At 43.8% G+C, this 16,392-nt stretch overlaps 1 protein-coding gene across 1 annotated transcript in view; it reads left to right on the top strand.

The window, feature by feature from the left end:
- Positions 1-8,441, top strand: part of LOC133423154 (LYR motif-containing protein 4B) — a 13,737-nt gene extending 5,296 nt beyond the window's left edge. The window contains exon 3 of the mRNA XM_061713299.1: positions 8,344-8,441. Within this exon, the coding sequence (XP_061569283.1) occupies positions 8,344-8,391 (48 nt within the window). The 3' untranslated portion in view covers positions 8,392-8,441. The remainder of the gene's footprint in view (positions 1-8,343) is intronic.
- Positions 8,442-16,392: the final 7,951 nt, after the last annotated feature.

Raw genomic sequence — 16,392 nt, forward strand, 5'->3', positions numbered from 1 at the left:
GGTAGAGGAGTGAAGGAGCCGGTCCTTTCCAGTCTGATCCGGTCTGATCCGGTCCAGTCTCTGCTGATGCAGCAGCTGCAGGAGTTGCTGCATCTTTCCATCAGAAAACCTGGAACCAGGAAGTAATGAGATCAACACAAGCCCCGCCCCCTGGCCACGCCCCCTGGCCTGGCCACGCCCCCTGGCCTGGTCCCACCAGCCCCCCAGTCTCACACTCAGCAGCACGCCGGTTCCTCCCAGTGGCCAGCCGCGGTACTGCAACAAAAAATCCCATGGGGCCCAGAAAGCTTTTTTCCCATAGACCGCAATAGTAAAAGAGAAGCCTCTAAAACTGTTCACAGGAACCTCCAGCTGTAATCACCGGCAATTACTAATCTTTGTATTCTATATTTTTAAGTCATGGACTTTATATCCGTCAAAAATGTTTTATAACGGCCAGAAAAGTCAAAGAAAAGTCTCTTTCTGGGCGTGACGTCACGGCCGTGTCGGTGCCATGGATGTTGCCCCGGGGCATGATGGGAGGTGACTGCTCTATGGGCCCCTTAACGCGGAAGTAAACCCGGAAGTCAGACATTTTTTCGGCGTATGCGCTGGCTGAGCAAATTACATTGAAATGAATGGGCGGCCATTTTCGATGTTCCATCCAGTTTTTATTAATAGATCCATGATCAACACAAGCCCCGCCCCCTGACCCGGCCACGCCCCCTCAACGGGGCTCGTCTTCTGGTACTTTTGTTTGTCTTCTATTCTTAGAAACTGTGGACTGCTGCTGCTTCCTGCACACACACACAGACACACATGCACAAATACACACACATGCACAAATACACACACACATATATACTCTCTCACACACACACACACACATATACTCTTACACACACATAAATACACATAAACACACACACACACACTCTCTCAGTGTGATGAAATCCATGGAGTGCAGCAGCAACGGGAGGCTGAGAGCAGAAGAGGAAGAGGAGGATGCTGGGAGTTTGTAGGGGGGTAGAGGGGGGGGGGGGGGGGGGGTTACGGTCTCAAGACTCAAGTTTGAAGAAAGACTTTTTGAACACCAAATTCAATTTTTATACAGAAAATCAAGGGCGTAACCATGGTATAGACATTGGGGGGGTCCAAATGAGAGCCCTCCCCCAGAATTTTTTTTTAAAGGTGCATTTCCCACATTTCTATGATTTTTATTTATTGACCATCTGAAATCACATTTACAGGAATAGTCTGCAATTTCTCTGAGATAGTAGCGAATAGGATAGCTTCCAGTGGGGAAAAATTACATACCTAAAGCATGTTGATGTAAATATTGTGATTGGAACGACAAAAAGTCCATAGCAGACGATGGACTTTTAATTCCAAGTTAATTTGTATATTGTTGATTTGTCTCAAAATGAATGTCTGCACATTTACACTGAAATGTTTAATGTGAACGAAATCATAGATTTGTACAAAGAATTAAATGTAAAATATTGATGTTAATTGAATATATATACAGATTTATTCATTTGACAGTAAAAAATAGTTTAAAAGTAAAAGTGCATACAAGACTGAACAAACAACAAACAATTTACATTTCTCAGTTTCTTAACTCCTCTCAGTGCATTCTTTGTTTTTATTTATTATTATTATTAGTGTTGCATGTATTGTTCTCTATGTGTAAAAATGGGGTGAGTATGTGTAAAGGTACTGCAACTACAGAGAAGGCAGCAGGGGCAGAGATGGAAGGGTATCATCTAAATAAATGATCCAAAAACATGGAGGCGTTCATCGTTTAAGTCAACTAGTCTCTCACAGATATGTTTCCTGTCCAATGCATCCAATTTCTCTTGATGCACATGGCAAATGGCAATGTTGTTTAGCCGGGTCTGCGCCATTGTTGTTCTTAGCCATGTCTGTATGCTTAGGTTAAAACAAATGTCATCAAGCTGTTGAGTCTTGTATTCCAGTGTCTCACCTGATCATCCATGTTTTCAGAGACTGTCCCTGTCTGGCCTGTCCTGACAGCATCCCTCTCCCTGTCTCTCTGTGCTGCCTGCATTATGACCAGACAATATTATTGTACCAGAAGAACAATAACTGACCCTGAGGATCATTTTCACTTGATACATTGAATATTTTGCTTGTATTACTAGCGTTAGACGCAGTACAAGAGTTGTGCTGATTACAAATAATATAATATATTACAAATAATAGCAGTGACCAAAACACCTGCAGAAATACTGCAGGAATGACATAGCAGCAGTTAAATGCAGCCTTCTGTAAGCTTTAAATATCCACTGGGCTTACATCAAATACATCAAAACACAACAATAAAAAACACTTTTCTGAACTTATCAATATGACTCTGTCCTTCACAGGATAAGTAACATGGATCACTGCAAAAACTCACAATCTTAACAAGAATATTTGTCTTATTTCTAGTTAAAATGTCTCATTTTAGTTAAAAAAAATCTTATTACACTTAAAACAAGACTCATCACTGGAAAAAACAACAATTTTCACCTGTTTCAAGTAGATTTTCACTTAAAATAAGTAGAAAAATCTGCATGTGGAACAAGATTTTTTTGCTTGTAATAAGAAGATAAATCTTGTCCCACTGGCAGATTTTCCTACTTATTTCAAGTGAAAATTTACTTGAAACAGGTGAAAATTGTCAAATAAGTTATTTTTCTGGTGTTATTTTTCTGGTGATGACTCTAAATGTTGAAATAGCAGTAAAACCACATTCATTAATGAAATTACAAAAGGGATGGAAATTTTACTGGGGGGATGATTTGGACCGTTTTTGTCCCCCCCCCCCCCCCCCAAAAAAAAAGTTTTTCCCCCCACCAGAATTTAGCCTAATTTGTTATTTAGCCCCCTTTGTGACAAGCTATCATGACATCGTTGGTATTAATGGATGCTTTATGTCCTCTAGCTTCATATACCAGTCTCTTCACTTCAATCTAACTTAGCTATCTCAACTAACAAAGAGCCCTTTTTAACGAGTTAAATATTTCTAATTAATTCAAAAATTAACACACTCAGTTTGACATCACTCCTCTTTAGCTATCTAGTTGCTTACTGTATGAAAAAAACGTTGTATGTCCTGGTTTTTCCACTTTTTGGGTAAAGAAGGACTCATTGCTCCCTCCATGGTTTAACATACAACCCTTTCTATTGTTTCCTCTGTCGTTTAGCGGTCGGAGCCGGCGCTTCAAACCGAGCCGGCGTTACATGGACGCAACCAAGTGTACAATTGGGAGGGGGGTGGTCACACACTTTAGTTTTCCTTATAAAGGGAAATAAATTGATCTGTAAATAATCGGAAATAACAAGAGACGGACTGTTGAGCCAGGTTTCATAAGAGGAAATATTTAACATATTTATACATAATATTGGGGGGGACAGATTGGTATTTCCCCAATATTGGAGGGGACACGACCCCCCCAAAGAATGCGTGGTTACGCCCATGCAGAAAATAATGACGGTACATCTGAAACAAATGATTATAACAATATATTGGAGAGAAAAAACATGTTATTTTGCCTCATTCAAATCATCATGTTGAAGTTTGCATCATAACTTCTCCTCAGCTGCCGGTTTACCTGCTGATCTTCCACCCTCTTTTCTCCTGATTGTCGCTACGTTTCTCCACTTTCTGTTATCTCTTCTCTTATTTTCTTCTCTTTTCTTTCTTATACTATATTTTTATTTTTCTTCTTCGTGACAGGGGTTCGCTTTGGCCTGGGGAGTTAAGTTCAGCATTTAAAGATAACTGGCGCCATCTAGCGGTGTGAATAGGTATAACGTCTAGACCCCAAATGTAAGACGACGCCCACTTTTTCAGTCTTATTTCAATGCAAAAAACACCGTCTTATATTCAGGCCAATACGGTGTGTGTGTGTGTGTGTGTGTGTGTGTGTGTGTGTGTATATATATATATATATATATATATATATATATATATATATATACAGTTGTATGAAAAAGTTTGGGCACCCCTGATCATTTTCAAGATTTTCCTTTATAAATCATTGGTTGTTGGGATCAGCAATTTCAGTTAAATATATCATATGGCAGACAAACACAGTGCTATTTGAGAAGTGAAATGAAGTTTATAGGATTTACAGAAAGTGTGCAATAATTACTTAAACAAAAGTAGGCAGGTGCATAAATTTGGGCACCCCAACATAAAAAATATTTAGTAGATCCTCCTTTTGCAGAAATAATAGCCTCTAAACGCTTCCTATAGCTTCCAATGAGGGTCTGGATTCTGGTTGAAGGTATTTTTGACCATTCTTCTTTACAAAACATCTCCAGTTCAGTCAGGTTTGATGGTTTCCGAGCATGGACAGCCCGCTTTAAATCACACCACAGATTTTCAATAATATTCAGGTCTGGGGACTGAGATGGCCATTCCAGAACGTTGTACCTGTTCCTCTGCATGAATGAAGTAGACTTTGAGCAGTGTTTAGGGTCGTTGTCTTGTTGAAGTATCCAGCCCCGGCGCAACTTCAACTTTGTCACTGATTCTTGAACATTGTTGGCAAGAATCTGCTGATACTGACTGGAATCCATGTGACCTTCAACTTTAACGAGATTGTCAGTACTGCACTGGCCACACAGCCCCACAGCATGATGGAACCACCACCAGATTTGACTGTGGGTAGCAAGTGTTTGTCTTGGAATTCTGTGTTCTTCTTCCGCCATGCATACCGCCGCTTGTTATGTCCAAATAACCACAGCACCTTGTTCCAAAATGAAGGTGGCTTGTCAAAATGTGCTGTAGCAGACCTCAAGCGACTCTGTTTGTGGCGTGTGCGCAGAAAAGGCTTCCGCCGCATTACTCTCCCATACAGCATCTCCTTGTGCAAAGTGCGCTGAATAGTTGAACGATGCACAGTGACACCATCTGCAGCAAGATCATGTTGTAGGTCTTTGGAGCTGGTCTGTGGGTTGACTTGGACTGTTCTCACCATCCTTCGCCTCTGCCTATCTGAGATTTTTCTTGGCCTGCCACTCCAGGCTTTAACTAGAACTGTGCCTGTGGTCTTCCATTTCCTCACTATGTTCCTTACAGTGGAAACTGACAGCTGAAATCTCTGAGCTAGCTTTTTGTATCCTTCCCCTAAACCATGATGTTGAACAATCTTTGTTTTCAGGTATTTTGACAGTTGTTTTGGGGCTCCCATGTTGCCACCCTTCAAAGAAGATGCAAAGAGGTGAACAACTTACAACAGGCCACCTTAAATACCCTTTTTCTTGATTGGCTTCACCTGTGTATGTAGGTGAAGGGTCAATGAACTGAACAAACAACTGTTGTGTTCCAATAATTAATGCTAAATGTATTCAAATCAATAAAACAACAAGGGTGCCCAAATTTATGCACCTGCCTACTTTTGTTTAAGTAATTATTGCACACTTTCTGTAAATCCTATAAACTTCATTTCACTTCTCAAATAGCACTGTGTTTGTCTGCCATATGATATATTTAACTGAAATTGCTGATCCCAACAACCAATGATTTATAAAGGAAAATCTTGAAAATGATCAGGGGTGCCCAAACTTTTTCATACAACTGTATATATATATACACATGTGGGGCATCTCTCTGTCGGAGCTGCAGTCATTTCCATTTCCGAGCCTCCTGGCTGCTGATTGGTCCAGGGAGGCCCCGCCCCCTCACCCTCCCACACGCTGCAGCCAATCAGGACGGGGGGGCGGGGCCTCCTCAGAGAGAGAGAGGAGAGAGTTGGGGTGCGTCCCAATACTCCCCCTCGCCCTCCTTTTCTTCCCTAACCCTAACTTTTGCGCGTTCCCGTGAAGGTAGTGGTGTCCCAATTCCTCTTTTCACCTAGGGGGAGGGGGCATAACGAGGGCTAGGGGCTGAGAATAGCCCCTTCAAATCGAGGGATTTCAGATGCTGACTTGGCGAGCGAGGGGGTATGAAAAAAAGAGGCTCTGCGTCGATTTGACTCGCCGACCGAAGGCAAACAGGCAGACTGGTCTCAGAGAAATAGAGAGAAATAATCCTGTGACTCGTCAGATTTGTTTTGGATGTTTCTGATATAATAGTCTTCAGAAACCACAAAGTAATCCAGCTGTTATCTGGGTAATTTACACACTTTCAGATAAAGTTGCCGAAGATCACGCCAGAATAAAGGGATTTATGGGTCCGCGTTACACCAACACAGAGCCTACGGCGGAGGTTACGCAACCTACGCCGTAGGCTCTGCGTCGATTTAACGCGGACCCAAGCTCCGGACCCGGCAGACAGAAATCTCTAAATTTCGGAGCAAATTTCTTAACAGGCGTAGCTACAACTGTTAGATTTCATCTATTAAACCAACATATTCCTAAATGATTTATTTCAGCCGGCGTGATTCTCAACAGAGCTGCGTCCCGGGAGAGAGTGTCTCTCCCGGGGCTGACGGAGCAGCCTGACCCGGCGGAAACGTCTCTTCTCGGGCTGTGAGCTGAGGTTGCTCCCCGGGGCCGGTGGCTCTTCTCATCTCCGAAAACATCGGGTCAAATTTCTTAACAGGCGTTATTTGGATAAACTGAGCCCCGGTTGGGGATCTTAAGGTTACCATTATACCTGAGAAAATATTAAAACTTAATAAAGTGCCATATTAACAGCGCTACAGCTGAAATTAAAACAGCTTTTGGCTCTCAGCTTCCTGATCAGGGAAGGGATGAAAACGAGGGGTAGGGGGAGAATTGGGACAGGCACCTGGGCCAAGTGCCCTAGATCTCAAGTGCCCTAAAATCTCCCCCTTCTTTTTTAGGGCTTAGGGAAGAAAAGAAGTGCGAGTGGAGAAAAGAAGGGCGAGTGAAGGAGAATTGGGATTGGGCTTTGGAGAGTGTGTGTGTGTGTGTGTGTGTGTGTGTATAATTGTGCGTGCGTGTGAGTGTGTGAGAGAGTTCATGTATGAGTTGTATCATATTTGATTGTGTTAGTCTGTCGTGTTTCAGCACTGAGAAAAAGCAGAATCGATGTTAAACCGTGACCACATACACACTCATACACACTCACACACACTCATACACACACATATATACACACACACACACACACACTCACACACTCTCACTGGTCCATAACTGTCTCCTCGTTCCTCCGCGCTGCCGTCACCAACGTATAAAATACACACAAAATATAATTGCCAGGAAAATGTGTCTTTTAGTACGAGAGCAAAAATGTTAAACATTTTTCCTTTAACAACCTGTCGGAGTAGTAGTATGATTAAATGTTGAAGAATGATATAGTAATAAGTAATGAAATCATTTCCTGTGTTTGTCACCAGTGAACAAAAAACACATAAATGATTCAAAGACATTCATGAATTATAACAATGTTAATTATGAATGAACTAACGGCCCCCTGGGGCCCAAACCTCTGACCAGGGACGATGTCCTGCTGGACACCAAGTCCTGCAAAAGTCACCAAATTTTGCACCAAGTCAGGCCTGGCGATAAATGTGATATTTAATGGTTTGCATTAATGGGCGTGGCCTAACGGCTCAACAGCGCCCCCTAGAAGACTTTGTGCCTCAAGCCCCACAATACGGTTTGACGTACATGAACGAAAATCGGTACACACCTGTATCATGTCGCAACTTAAAGGAGCTTGAGGCAGGATTTATGAAAATAATTCATATACATTTTAAGTTTTCTAGTAATAATGTCATATGAAGCATTCCAAACCCAAAAGAATGATCCTCTAGTGTATCTCTCCTTTGCCTTGAACAGGCACGTTCTCCCCGTTCTCCCGTGCCGGCTTCACTGTTGGCTGCAGTACCCCCAACGGCCGTCGTGGTGAAGGGTGGCGCTAGAGAGTCTCATTTCTTAAAAGGAGCCTCATGCTCACGCCCCTTCATCTGATTGGTCCATATTTGAAAGTTCCTTCTTTCTGCCATAACTTTTGAATGGTTTGACATAGAGCGTCGTGGGTGGTGTCATCGGACTTAGTTTGGAGTCCTTGACCTTTATTGGTGAAAATTGCACGCGCGAGGGCCCGTCCATCACTGCTTGCAGCTTTAATTGTATTTTTTTTTCATAATACTTTTTCATTGACTCCCGTTCAAATCCAATAACTCGGGTCGCGGCGGCGCTGATCTCCGCAATTTGAAGCCTTGTATAATTGTAAAAAAAAAAAAAAAAAGTTGCTACTTCGCTGATTTCACTTTTCACGGTTTGTTTTTGGAACGTAAAACCAGGATTACTTTTATTTTAACAATTGCATATCCTGAAAGCAGACGAAGTTTCCCGCCCCCCAGACACTGGTGTAGACTTTCCCTCTGGACGGTGTGTTCCAGCCAGCTGACCAGTGTGTCTGTGTTTGTTCAGGTTTCCATCGGGAAGATGTACGAGACCCAGAAGACCGTGGTGGAGTAGAGGAGGAGGAGGAGGAGGAGGAGGAAGAGATGGAGGAGGAAGAAGAGATGGAGGAGGAGGAGGAGGAGGAGGAGGAGGAAGAGGAAGAGGAGGAGGAGCTGCAACGAAACCTGGAGTTTGTTTGGATTTAGTCTCGCTGGGATGGACCAATCACCGATCAGCTGATCAGTGATCAATCAGACTGACAGCCGTCCGGCAGCATCGATGCTGATTCGCTGTCTCCTCCTCCCGTTAGCCCCGCCCACGATGATGATGTCATCGCACCCAATCAATGTTGTGAATAAAGAGTTTCCTGATAAATTAACCTGCGTCTCGGAGGCTTTTATTCTGGAGGGGCGTCTGAGGCTTTTATTCTGGAGGAGCGTCTATGAGGCTTTTATTCTGGAGGGCGTCTCAGAGGCTTTTATTCTGGAGGGGCGTCTGGGAGGCTTTTATTCTGGAGGGGCGTCTGAGAGGCTTTTATTCTGGAGGGGCGTCTCAGAGGCTTTTATTCTGGAGGGCCTGTGTCTCAGAGGCTTTTATTCTGGAGGGGCGTCTCAGAGGCTTTTATTCTGGAGGGGCGTCTCAGAGGCTTTTATTCTGGAGGGGCGTCTCAGAGGCTTTTATTCTGGAGGGGCGTCTCAGAGGCTTTTATTCTGGAGGGCGTCTCAGAGGCTTTTATTCTGGAGGGCGTCTATGAGGCTTTTATTCTGGAGGGGTGTCTGAGAGGCTTTTATTCTGGAGGGGCGTCTCAGAGGCTTTTATTCTGGAGGGGTGTCTCAGAGGCTTTTATTCTGGAGGGCCTGTGTCTCAGAGGCTTTTATTCTGGAGGGCCTGTGTCTCAGAGGCTTTTATTCTGGAGGGGCGTCTGAGGCTTTTATTCTGGAGGGGCGTCTGAGAGGCTTTTATTCTGGAGGGGCGTCTGAGAGGCTTTTATTCTGGAGGGGCGTCTCAGAGGCTTTTATTCTGGAGGGGCGTCTGAGAGGCTTTTATTCTGGAGAATCAGTCCAGGTGGAACTAGAACTGGACCAGGACCTGGACCAGGACCAGGTCCAGGTCCTGGTCCAGGTCCTGGTTCCAGGTCCAGGTCCTGGTCCTGGTCCAGGTCCTGCCACTTCTCTCCTCCTGTGGTTTTTTTTTTTTTACCTATGTCTCCCTCTGCTGGTCAGCAGCAGAACTGCACCTGCCGGTGAACCGAACACGTGAGTCCCTCCTTCATCTAGCTCCGTAATCACTTTTAATTACTTTGCTCTTCTAACTTTGTTTTTAATTTTATTATAAAACTATTTTATATGTTTGTGTTGGTTTGTACATGTTTTACAGTCAGCTTTGTCTTTTTAAATGGATGGATAGATGGTGTGAGTAGATGGATACCGTCTACCCGCTAGATTTTTGTCATTATTCTTTGGGTTGATAATGACTTTCTCTATGTATTTACATCACCTACACACACCCTCACCCTAATCCTAACCCTCACCCTAAAACCTAATCCTAACCCTCACCCTAAAACCTAATCCTAACCCTCACCCTAAAACCTAATCCTAACCCTCACCCTAAAACCTAATCCTAAACCTAATCCTCACCCTAAAACCTAATCCTAACCCTCACCCTAAAACCTAATCCTAACCCTCACCCTAAAACCTAATCCTAACCCTCACCCTAAAACCTAATCCTAACCCTCACCCTAAAACCTAATACTAACCCTCACCCTAAAACCTAATCCTAACTCTCATCCTAAAACCTAATCCTAACTCTCATCCTAAAACCTAACCCTCACCCTAAAACCTAATCCTAACCTTCGCCCTAAAACCTAATACTAACCCTCACCCTAAAACCTAATCCTAAACCTAATCCTCACCCTAAAACCTAATCCTAACCCTCACCCTAAAACCTAATCCTAACCCTCACCCTAAAACCTAATCCTAATCCTCACCCTAAAACCTAATACTAACCTTCACCCTAAAACCTAATCCTAACCTTCACCCTAAAACCTAATACTAACCCTCACCCTAAAACCTAAAACCTAACCCTCACCCTAAAACCTAATCCTAACCCTCACCCTAAAACCTAATCCTAACTCTCATCCTAAAACCTAACCCTCACCCTAAAACCTAATCCTAACCTTCACCCTAAAACCTAATACTAACCTTCACCCTAAAACCTAATACTAACCTTCACCCTAAAACCTAATCCTAACCTTCACCCTAAAACCTAATCCTAACCTTCACCCTAAAACCTAATCCTAACTCTCACCCTAAAACCTAAACCTAACCCTCACCCTAAAACCTAATCCTCACCCTAACCCTAAAACCTAATCCTAACCCTCACCCTAAAACCTAATCCTAACCCTAACCCTAAAACCTAACCCTCACCCTAAAACCTAATCCTAACTCTCACCCTAAAACCTAATCCTAACCCTAACCCTAAAACCTAACCCTCACCCTAAAACCTAATCCTAACCCTCACCCTAAAACCTAATCCTAACCCTAACCCTAAAACCTAACCCTCACCCTAAAACCTAATCCTAACTCTCACCCTAAAACCTAAACCTAACCCTCACCCTAAAACCTAATCCTCACCCTAACCCTAAAACCTAATCCTAACCCTCACCCTAAAACCTAACCCTAATCCTAACCCTAAAACCTAATCCTAACCCTCACCCTAAAACCTAATCCTAACCCTCACCCTAAAACCTAATCCTAACCCTCACCCTAAAACCTAACCCTAATCCTAACCCTAAAACCTAATCCTAACCCTCACCCTAAAACCTAATCCTAACCCTAAAACCTAATCCTAACCCTAAAACCTAATCCTAACCCTCACCCTAAAACCTAATCCTAAACCTAACCCTGTAAACCAAAGAATGGTGACAAAACATCTACTGAGCCTAAGTTTGGTTTTCAATACCAGTAGCTGGGTTAAAATACATAGAGAAAGCCATTATCAACCCAAAGAATAATGACAGAAATCTAGCGGGTAGACGGTATCCCATCTACTCACACCATTCAAGGCTCTGATTACACATGATACATTCCTATTCAGTGGACTGATAGCATTTGAAACGGGTGGAGAGAGAAGAGGAGGGAGAGAGAGGAAACTCCCCCTCTTCTGACTGGAGGATGTGAAGACGCTCATCATCCTCAGAGAGAGGTTGTTAAGGAGTCTGCATCATCCAGGGAGCCTCATTACCTCCTTAACTGGGGGGGGGATCCCTCCGGGTAGGGGGGTCCCTTCGGGGGGGGTCCCTTTCTCTCTTCAGGGGAGTCCCCTCCGGGTGGGGGGGGTGCAGGGTAATTACAAGCTGCCTCAAACTAACGTTCTGTTGGGAGGCCACGCCCCCCAGGTGTCCCTGTTCTGATGACCTCTTCTCCTCTCCTCTTCCTCTCTTCTCCATTTCCATTTTTATTTATTATAAGTATTTCATAGCTATCATTTTTGTCCATCGCTCCTGTAGTTTCTTGTGCTGGTCCCCCTTCTCTCCTCTTTTTTCTCTTTTGTACATGGTGCAGCATCCTCTGCCGGTGGCGAAGAGCATCTCTGAATGCACAACACCGGAACCTGCAGTGTGGGAGTGAGAGGGGCAGGGTAACGGCCCCTTTTGGGCGGGGGAGAAGGTTTATCCCTCAAGACTCCTCTCCCTGGCCCTGCCCCTTCTCAACCTTTCCCTGACCCTGCACCCCAACCTGGGACTTGCTGACTGGGCTGGAGCTTCGGGAGCTGCGTGCTGGCCTGCGGTCCCCACCCCTGGTCATCCCGTTGCTGCTTCCACCTGCCTGCTGTGCTGTTGCCGTCCCTGACCCACCAGTCTGGCCCTCGGCAGGAGGGTCCCCCCTTATGAGCCTGGTCCTGCTCAAGGTTTCTTCCTCCTAAAGGGGAGTTTTTCTTGCCACTGTTTGGCTTAAGGTTTTTCTCCCACTAGGGGAGTTTTTACCTGCCATTGTTTATGTAATAATTGCTCGGGGGTTTATGTTTATGTTTATGTTTATGTTCATGTTCTGGATCTCTGGAAAGCGTCTAGAGACAACATCTGTTGTATTAGACGCTATATAAATCTCACCCTAAAACCTAATCCTAACCCTCACCCAAAGCAGCTAGTGGTTGAAACGCTGCAGCCGTCCAGGTCAGATTTACTTTCATGTTTCGTGAGGAAATCCGATCATTTTCAGGTTTTTTATCGGTGCAGGAGGATTGAGAGCACATTCATTCTGTAGGATTGCATTATGTTATTAGCGACTCTAAAACTGTAGGATTACATGATATTGGCGACTCTGGCCAGGTGCCTAGCAAAATAGAAGTGGTTGCAGTTCCCCGCCCTCCAAAAGTTCACCAGGTGCGGCGTTTTGGAGGCGTTAACCAAAATAACCTTGTAAAAATTAAAACCAATGCACATTTGGTACCAATAAGAGACCGAAAAATTAGATGCGGACTACTAAATATACGATCGTTAAGCTCCAAGTCTCTGTTAGTAAACGATATAATTACAGAGAGTAGGAGTGATATTTTCTGCTTAACAGAAACATGGTTACAGGAGGAAGAGTATGTTAGTTTGAATGAATCAACTCCGCCCGGCTACTTTAATCATCACATTCCTAGAAACACGGGCCGAGGCGGAGGAGTCGCAGCAATTTATAACTCCGGTCTCCAAACAAAAATTGAACCTAAGTGCAATTATAATACATTTGAAAGCCTCACGCTTAGTCTGAAATTTCCGAGCTGGAAATCAGAGAAGCCAGTTGTGTTAGTGGTAGTGTATCGGCCCCCTGCTGGTGCTTATCTAGAGTTTTTGTCTGAATTTTCAGATTTCCTTTCTGGATTATTGATCAGCGCAGATACATTCATCATAGTGGGTGATTTTAATATTCATATCGATGTTGAAAGCGATAATCTTAAATTAGCCTTCGATTCTCTTCTAGAATCAATGGGTATCTCACAAAAAGTGGATAAACCGACGTACTGTTTTAATCATACTCTCGATCTCGTTCTCACCTACGGTGTTGAAACTGATGGTCTGTTGGTGTCACCTGTAAACTCCCTTTTATCCGACCATTACTTAATAACGTTTGAATTTAATTTTGTTGATGTTGAAGTGCAAAATAGGAGGTATTATTTTAGCAGATGTTTGTCTGATGAAGTTATTGTTAAATTTAGGGAGGCCATTGCTTATCTTACGACAGTGGAAAATAGTGATAGTGATGTAGTCGAGGCCAGTGACCTGGGTTCTACCTCTGATGTTGATTTTCTTGCTAGTAACACTGCTGATTTGTTGCATTCAGCTTTAGATGAAGTTGCTCCTTTGAAAAGGAGGGTTTCTAGCCACAGGAGCTTAACTCCCTGGTATAATTCAGATATCCGCATGTTGAAACAAAACGTGCGTAAAATGGAAAGGAAGTGGCACTCTTGTAAGTCTGTAGACTCTTATCGTGAATGGAAAGATATTCTAATAGTATATAAAAAAGCCATTCGCAAAGCAAGAACAGCTTATTATTCAACGTTGATAGAAGATAACAAAAGTAACCCACGTTTTCTGTTCAGCACTGTAGCCAGGCTGACAAAGAGTCACAACTCTGTGGAGCTGTGCATTCCTGCAGCTCTCAGTAGTGAAGACTTTATGAGCTTCTTTAACAGTAAAATCACGAGAATTAGAGAAGAAATCAACCAGCCTGTTGTGGGCGTTTCTTCAGCTTTAGCGACTTCCCTAGGCTCTGACTTGTCTCTAGACTATTTTGATCCTATAGACCTCCCTGAGCTGACTTCACTCGTCAATAGAGCTAAGTCTACCACATGTATGTTAGACCCCATCCCGACTCGACTATTCAAACATATTTTTTCTCTTATTGGTACGACAATACTGGACCAAATTAACTTATCCCTAAGTTTAGGATATGTACCACAGGTTTTCAAAGTGGCAGTAATCAAACCTTTACTTAAAAAACCTTCTCTTGACCCAGACACCTTAGCTAATTATAGACCAATTTCCAACCTTCCATTTGTGTCTAAAATTCTGGAAAAGGCAGTTTCAAGCCAGTTATGTGACTATTTGTATAGAAATGATCTGTTTGAAGTCTTTCATTCAGGGTTCAGAATGCATCATAGCACAGAGACAGCACTGGTTCGAGTCACGAATGACCTTCTTATGGCCTCAGATAAGGGATTAGTGTCCATACTGGTTCTACTGGACCTCAGTGCTGCTTTTGACACTATAGATCATGGCATTTTACTGCACAGGTTAGAGCATGTTGTTGGGATTAAAGGGACAGCTCTATGTTGGTTTAAATCATATCTATCTGACAGGTTCCAGTTTGTTCATGTACATGAGGTTTCTTCAGAACAGTCGAGGGTCTGTTATGGTGTTCCGCAGGGTTCAGTGCTAGGGCCAATCTTGTTCAGTTTATACATGCAGCCATTGGGAAGTATAATCCAGAATCACGGCATACACTTTCATTGTTATGCTGATGATACGCAGCTCTACTTGTCTATGAAGCCGGATGAAACAGAACCGTTAGTTAAACTTCAGGCATGTCTTAGGGACATCAAGGACTGGATGTCCAGAAATTTCTTGCTTCTAAATTCAGATAAAACAGAGGTTATCATTCTTGGTCCAGAGCATCTTAGGAAGGGATTAGATGGTGTTGCGATGGCTTCCAGTGCAACTGTGAGAAACCTTGGTGTTGTTTTCGATCAGGATTTGTCATTTAAACCATATGTTAATCAGGTTTGTAAAATGGCATTTTTCCATCTCCGTAATATTGCAAAGATTAGGAAAATCCTCTCGCAGAGTGATGCAGAAAAACTAGTTCATGCGTTTGTATCTTCTAGACTAGATTACTGTAATGTGTTGTTAGCAGGATGTCCAAGTAATTTGCTGAATAGGCTCCAGCTGATCCAAAATGCAGAAGCACGAGTGCTGACAGGAATTAGCAGGAGAGACCACGTCTCTCCAGTGTTAGCGTCGCTCCATTGGTTACCCGTAAAATTCAGTTCAATTTAAAATGTTATTACTTGCGTATAAAGCCCAAAACGGCTTAGCTCCGCATTATTAGCAAGACCTGATAGTGCCTTATGTTCCTGGCAGAGCTCTCCGTTCTCAGAGTGCAGGTTTACTCGTAGTTCCTAGAGTATCCAAATGTAGATTTGGAGGGCGGGCGTTCTGCTATCAGGCGCCACTACTATGGAACCAACTTCCAATCTGGGTTAAGGAGGCTGACACCACCTCCACCTTTAAAACTAAACTTAAAACATTTCTGTTTAGTAAAGCCTATAGTTAGTGTTTAGTAAACCTCTAGCTGGTGTTGGTAAATCTCTAGGTAGTGTAAACTCTAGTGTGTTAGAGTCGCTCCTGTAGTTTCTTGTGCTGGCCCCCCCTTCTCCTCCCTTTTCTCTCTTTTGTCCATGTTGCAGCATCCTTTGCCGGACACCGGAACCTGCAGTGTGGGAGTGAGAGGGGCAGGGTAACGGCCCCTTTTGGGCGGGGGAGAAGGTTCGTCCCTCAAGACTCCTCTCCCTGGCCCTGCCCCTTCTCAATCTTTCCCCGACCCTGCACCCCAACCTTGGGCTTGCTGACTGGGCCGGAGCTTCGGGAGCTGCGTGCTGGCCTGCGGTCCCCACCCCTGGTCATCCCGTTGCTGCTTCCACCTGCCTGCTGTGCTGTTGCCGTCCCTGACCCACCAGTCTGGCCCTCGGCAGGAGGGTCCCCCCTTATGATCCTGGTCCTGCTCAAGGTTTCTTCCCTCCTAAAGGGGAGTTTTTCTTCCCACTGTTTGGCTTAAGGTTTTTCTCCCACTAGGGGAGTTTTTACCTGCCATTGTTTATGTAATAACTGCTCTGGGGTTTATGTTCTGGGTATGGATCTCTGGAAAGCGTCTAGAGACAACTCTGTTGTATTAGACGCTATATAAATAAAATTGAATTGAATTGAATTGAATTCAACTAATCCCCCGACCTCAGACCAAAGTAAAACCCTTCTGACAAAAGAACAATAATAAAAAAGGAAGAAAAAAGGGCAACAGAAACAGCGGCTGAATC

This window comes from Cololabis saira, chromosome 22 (assembly GCF_033807715.1).
Source record: "Cololabis saira isolate AMF1-May2022 chromosome 22, fColSai1.1, whole genome shotgun sequence".
NCBI lineage: Eukaryota > Metazoa > Chordata > Actinopteri > Beloniformes > Belonidae > Cololabis > Cololabis saira.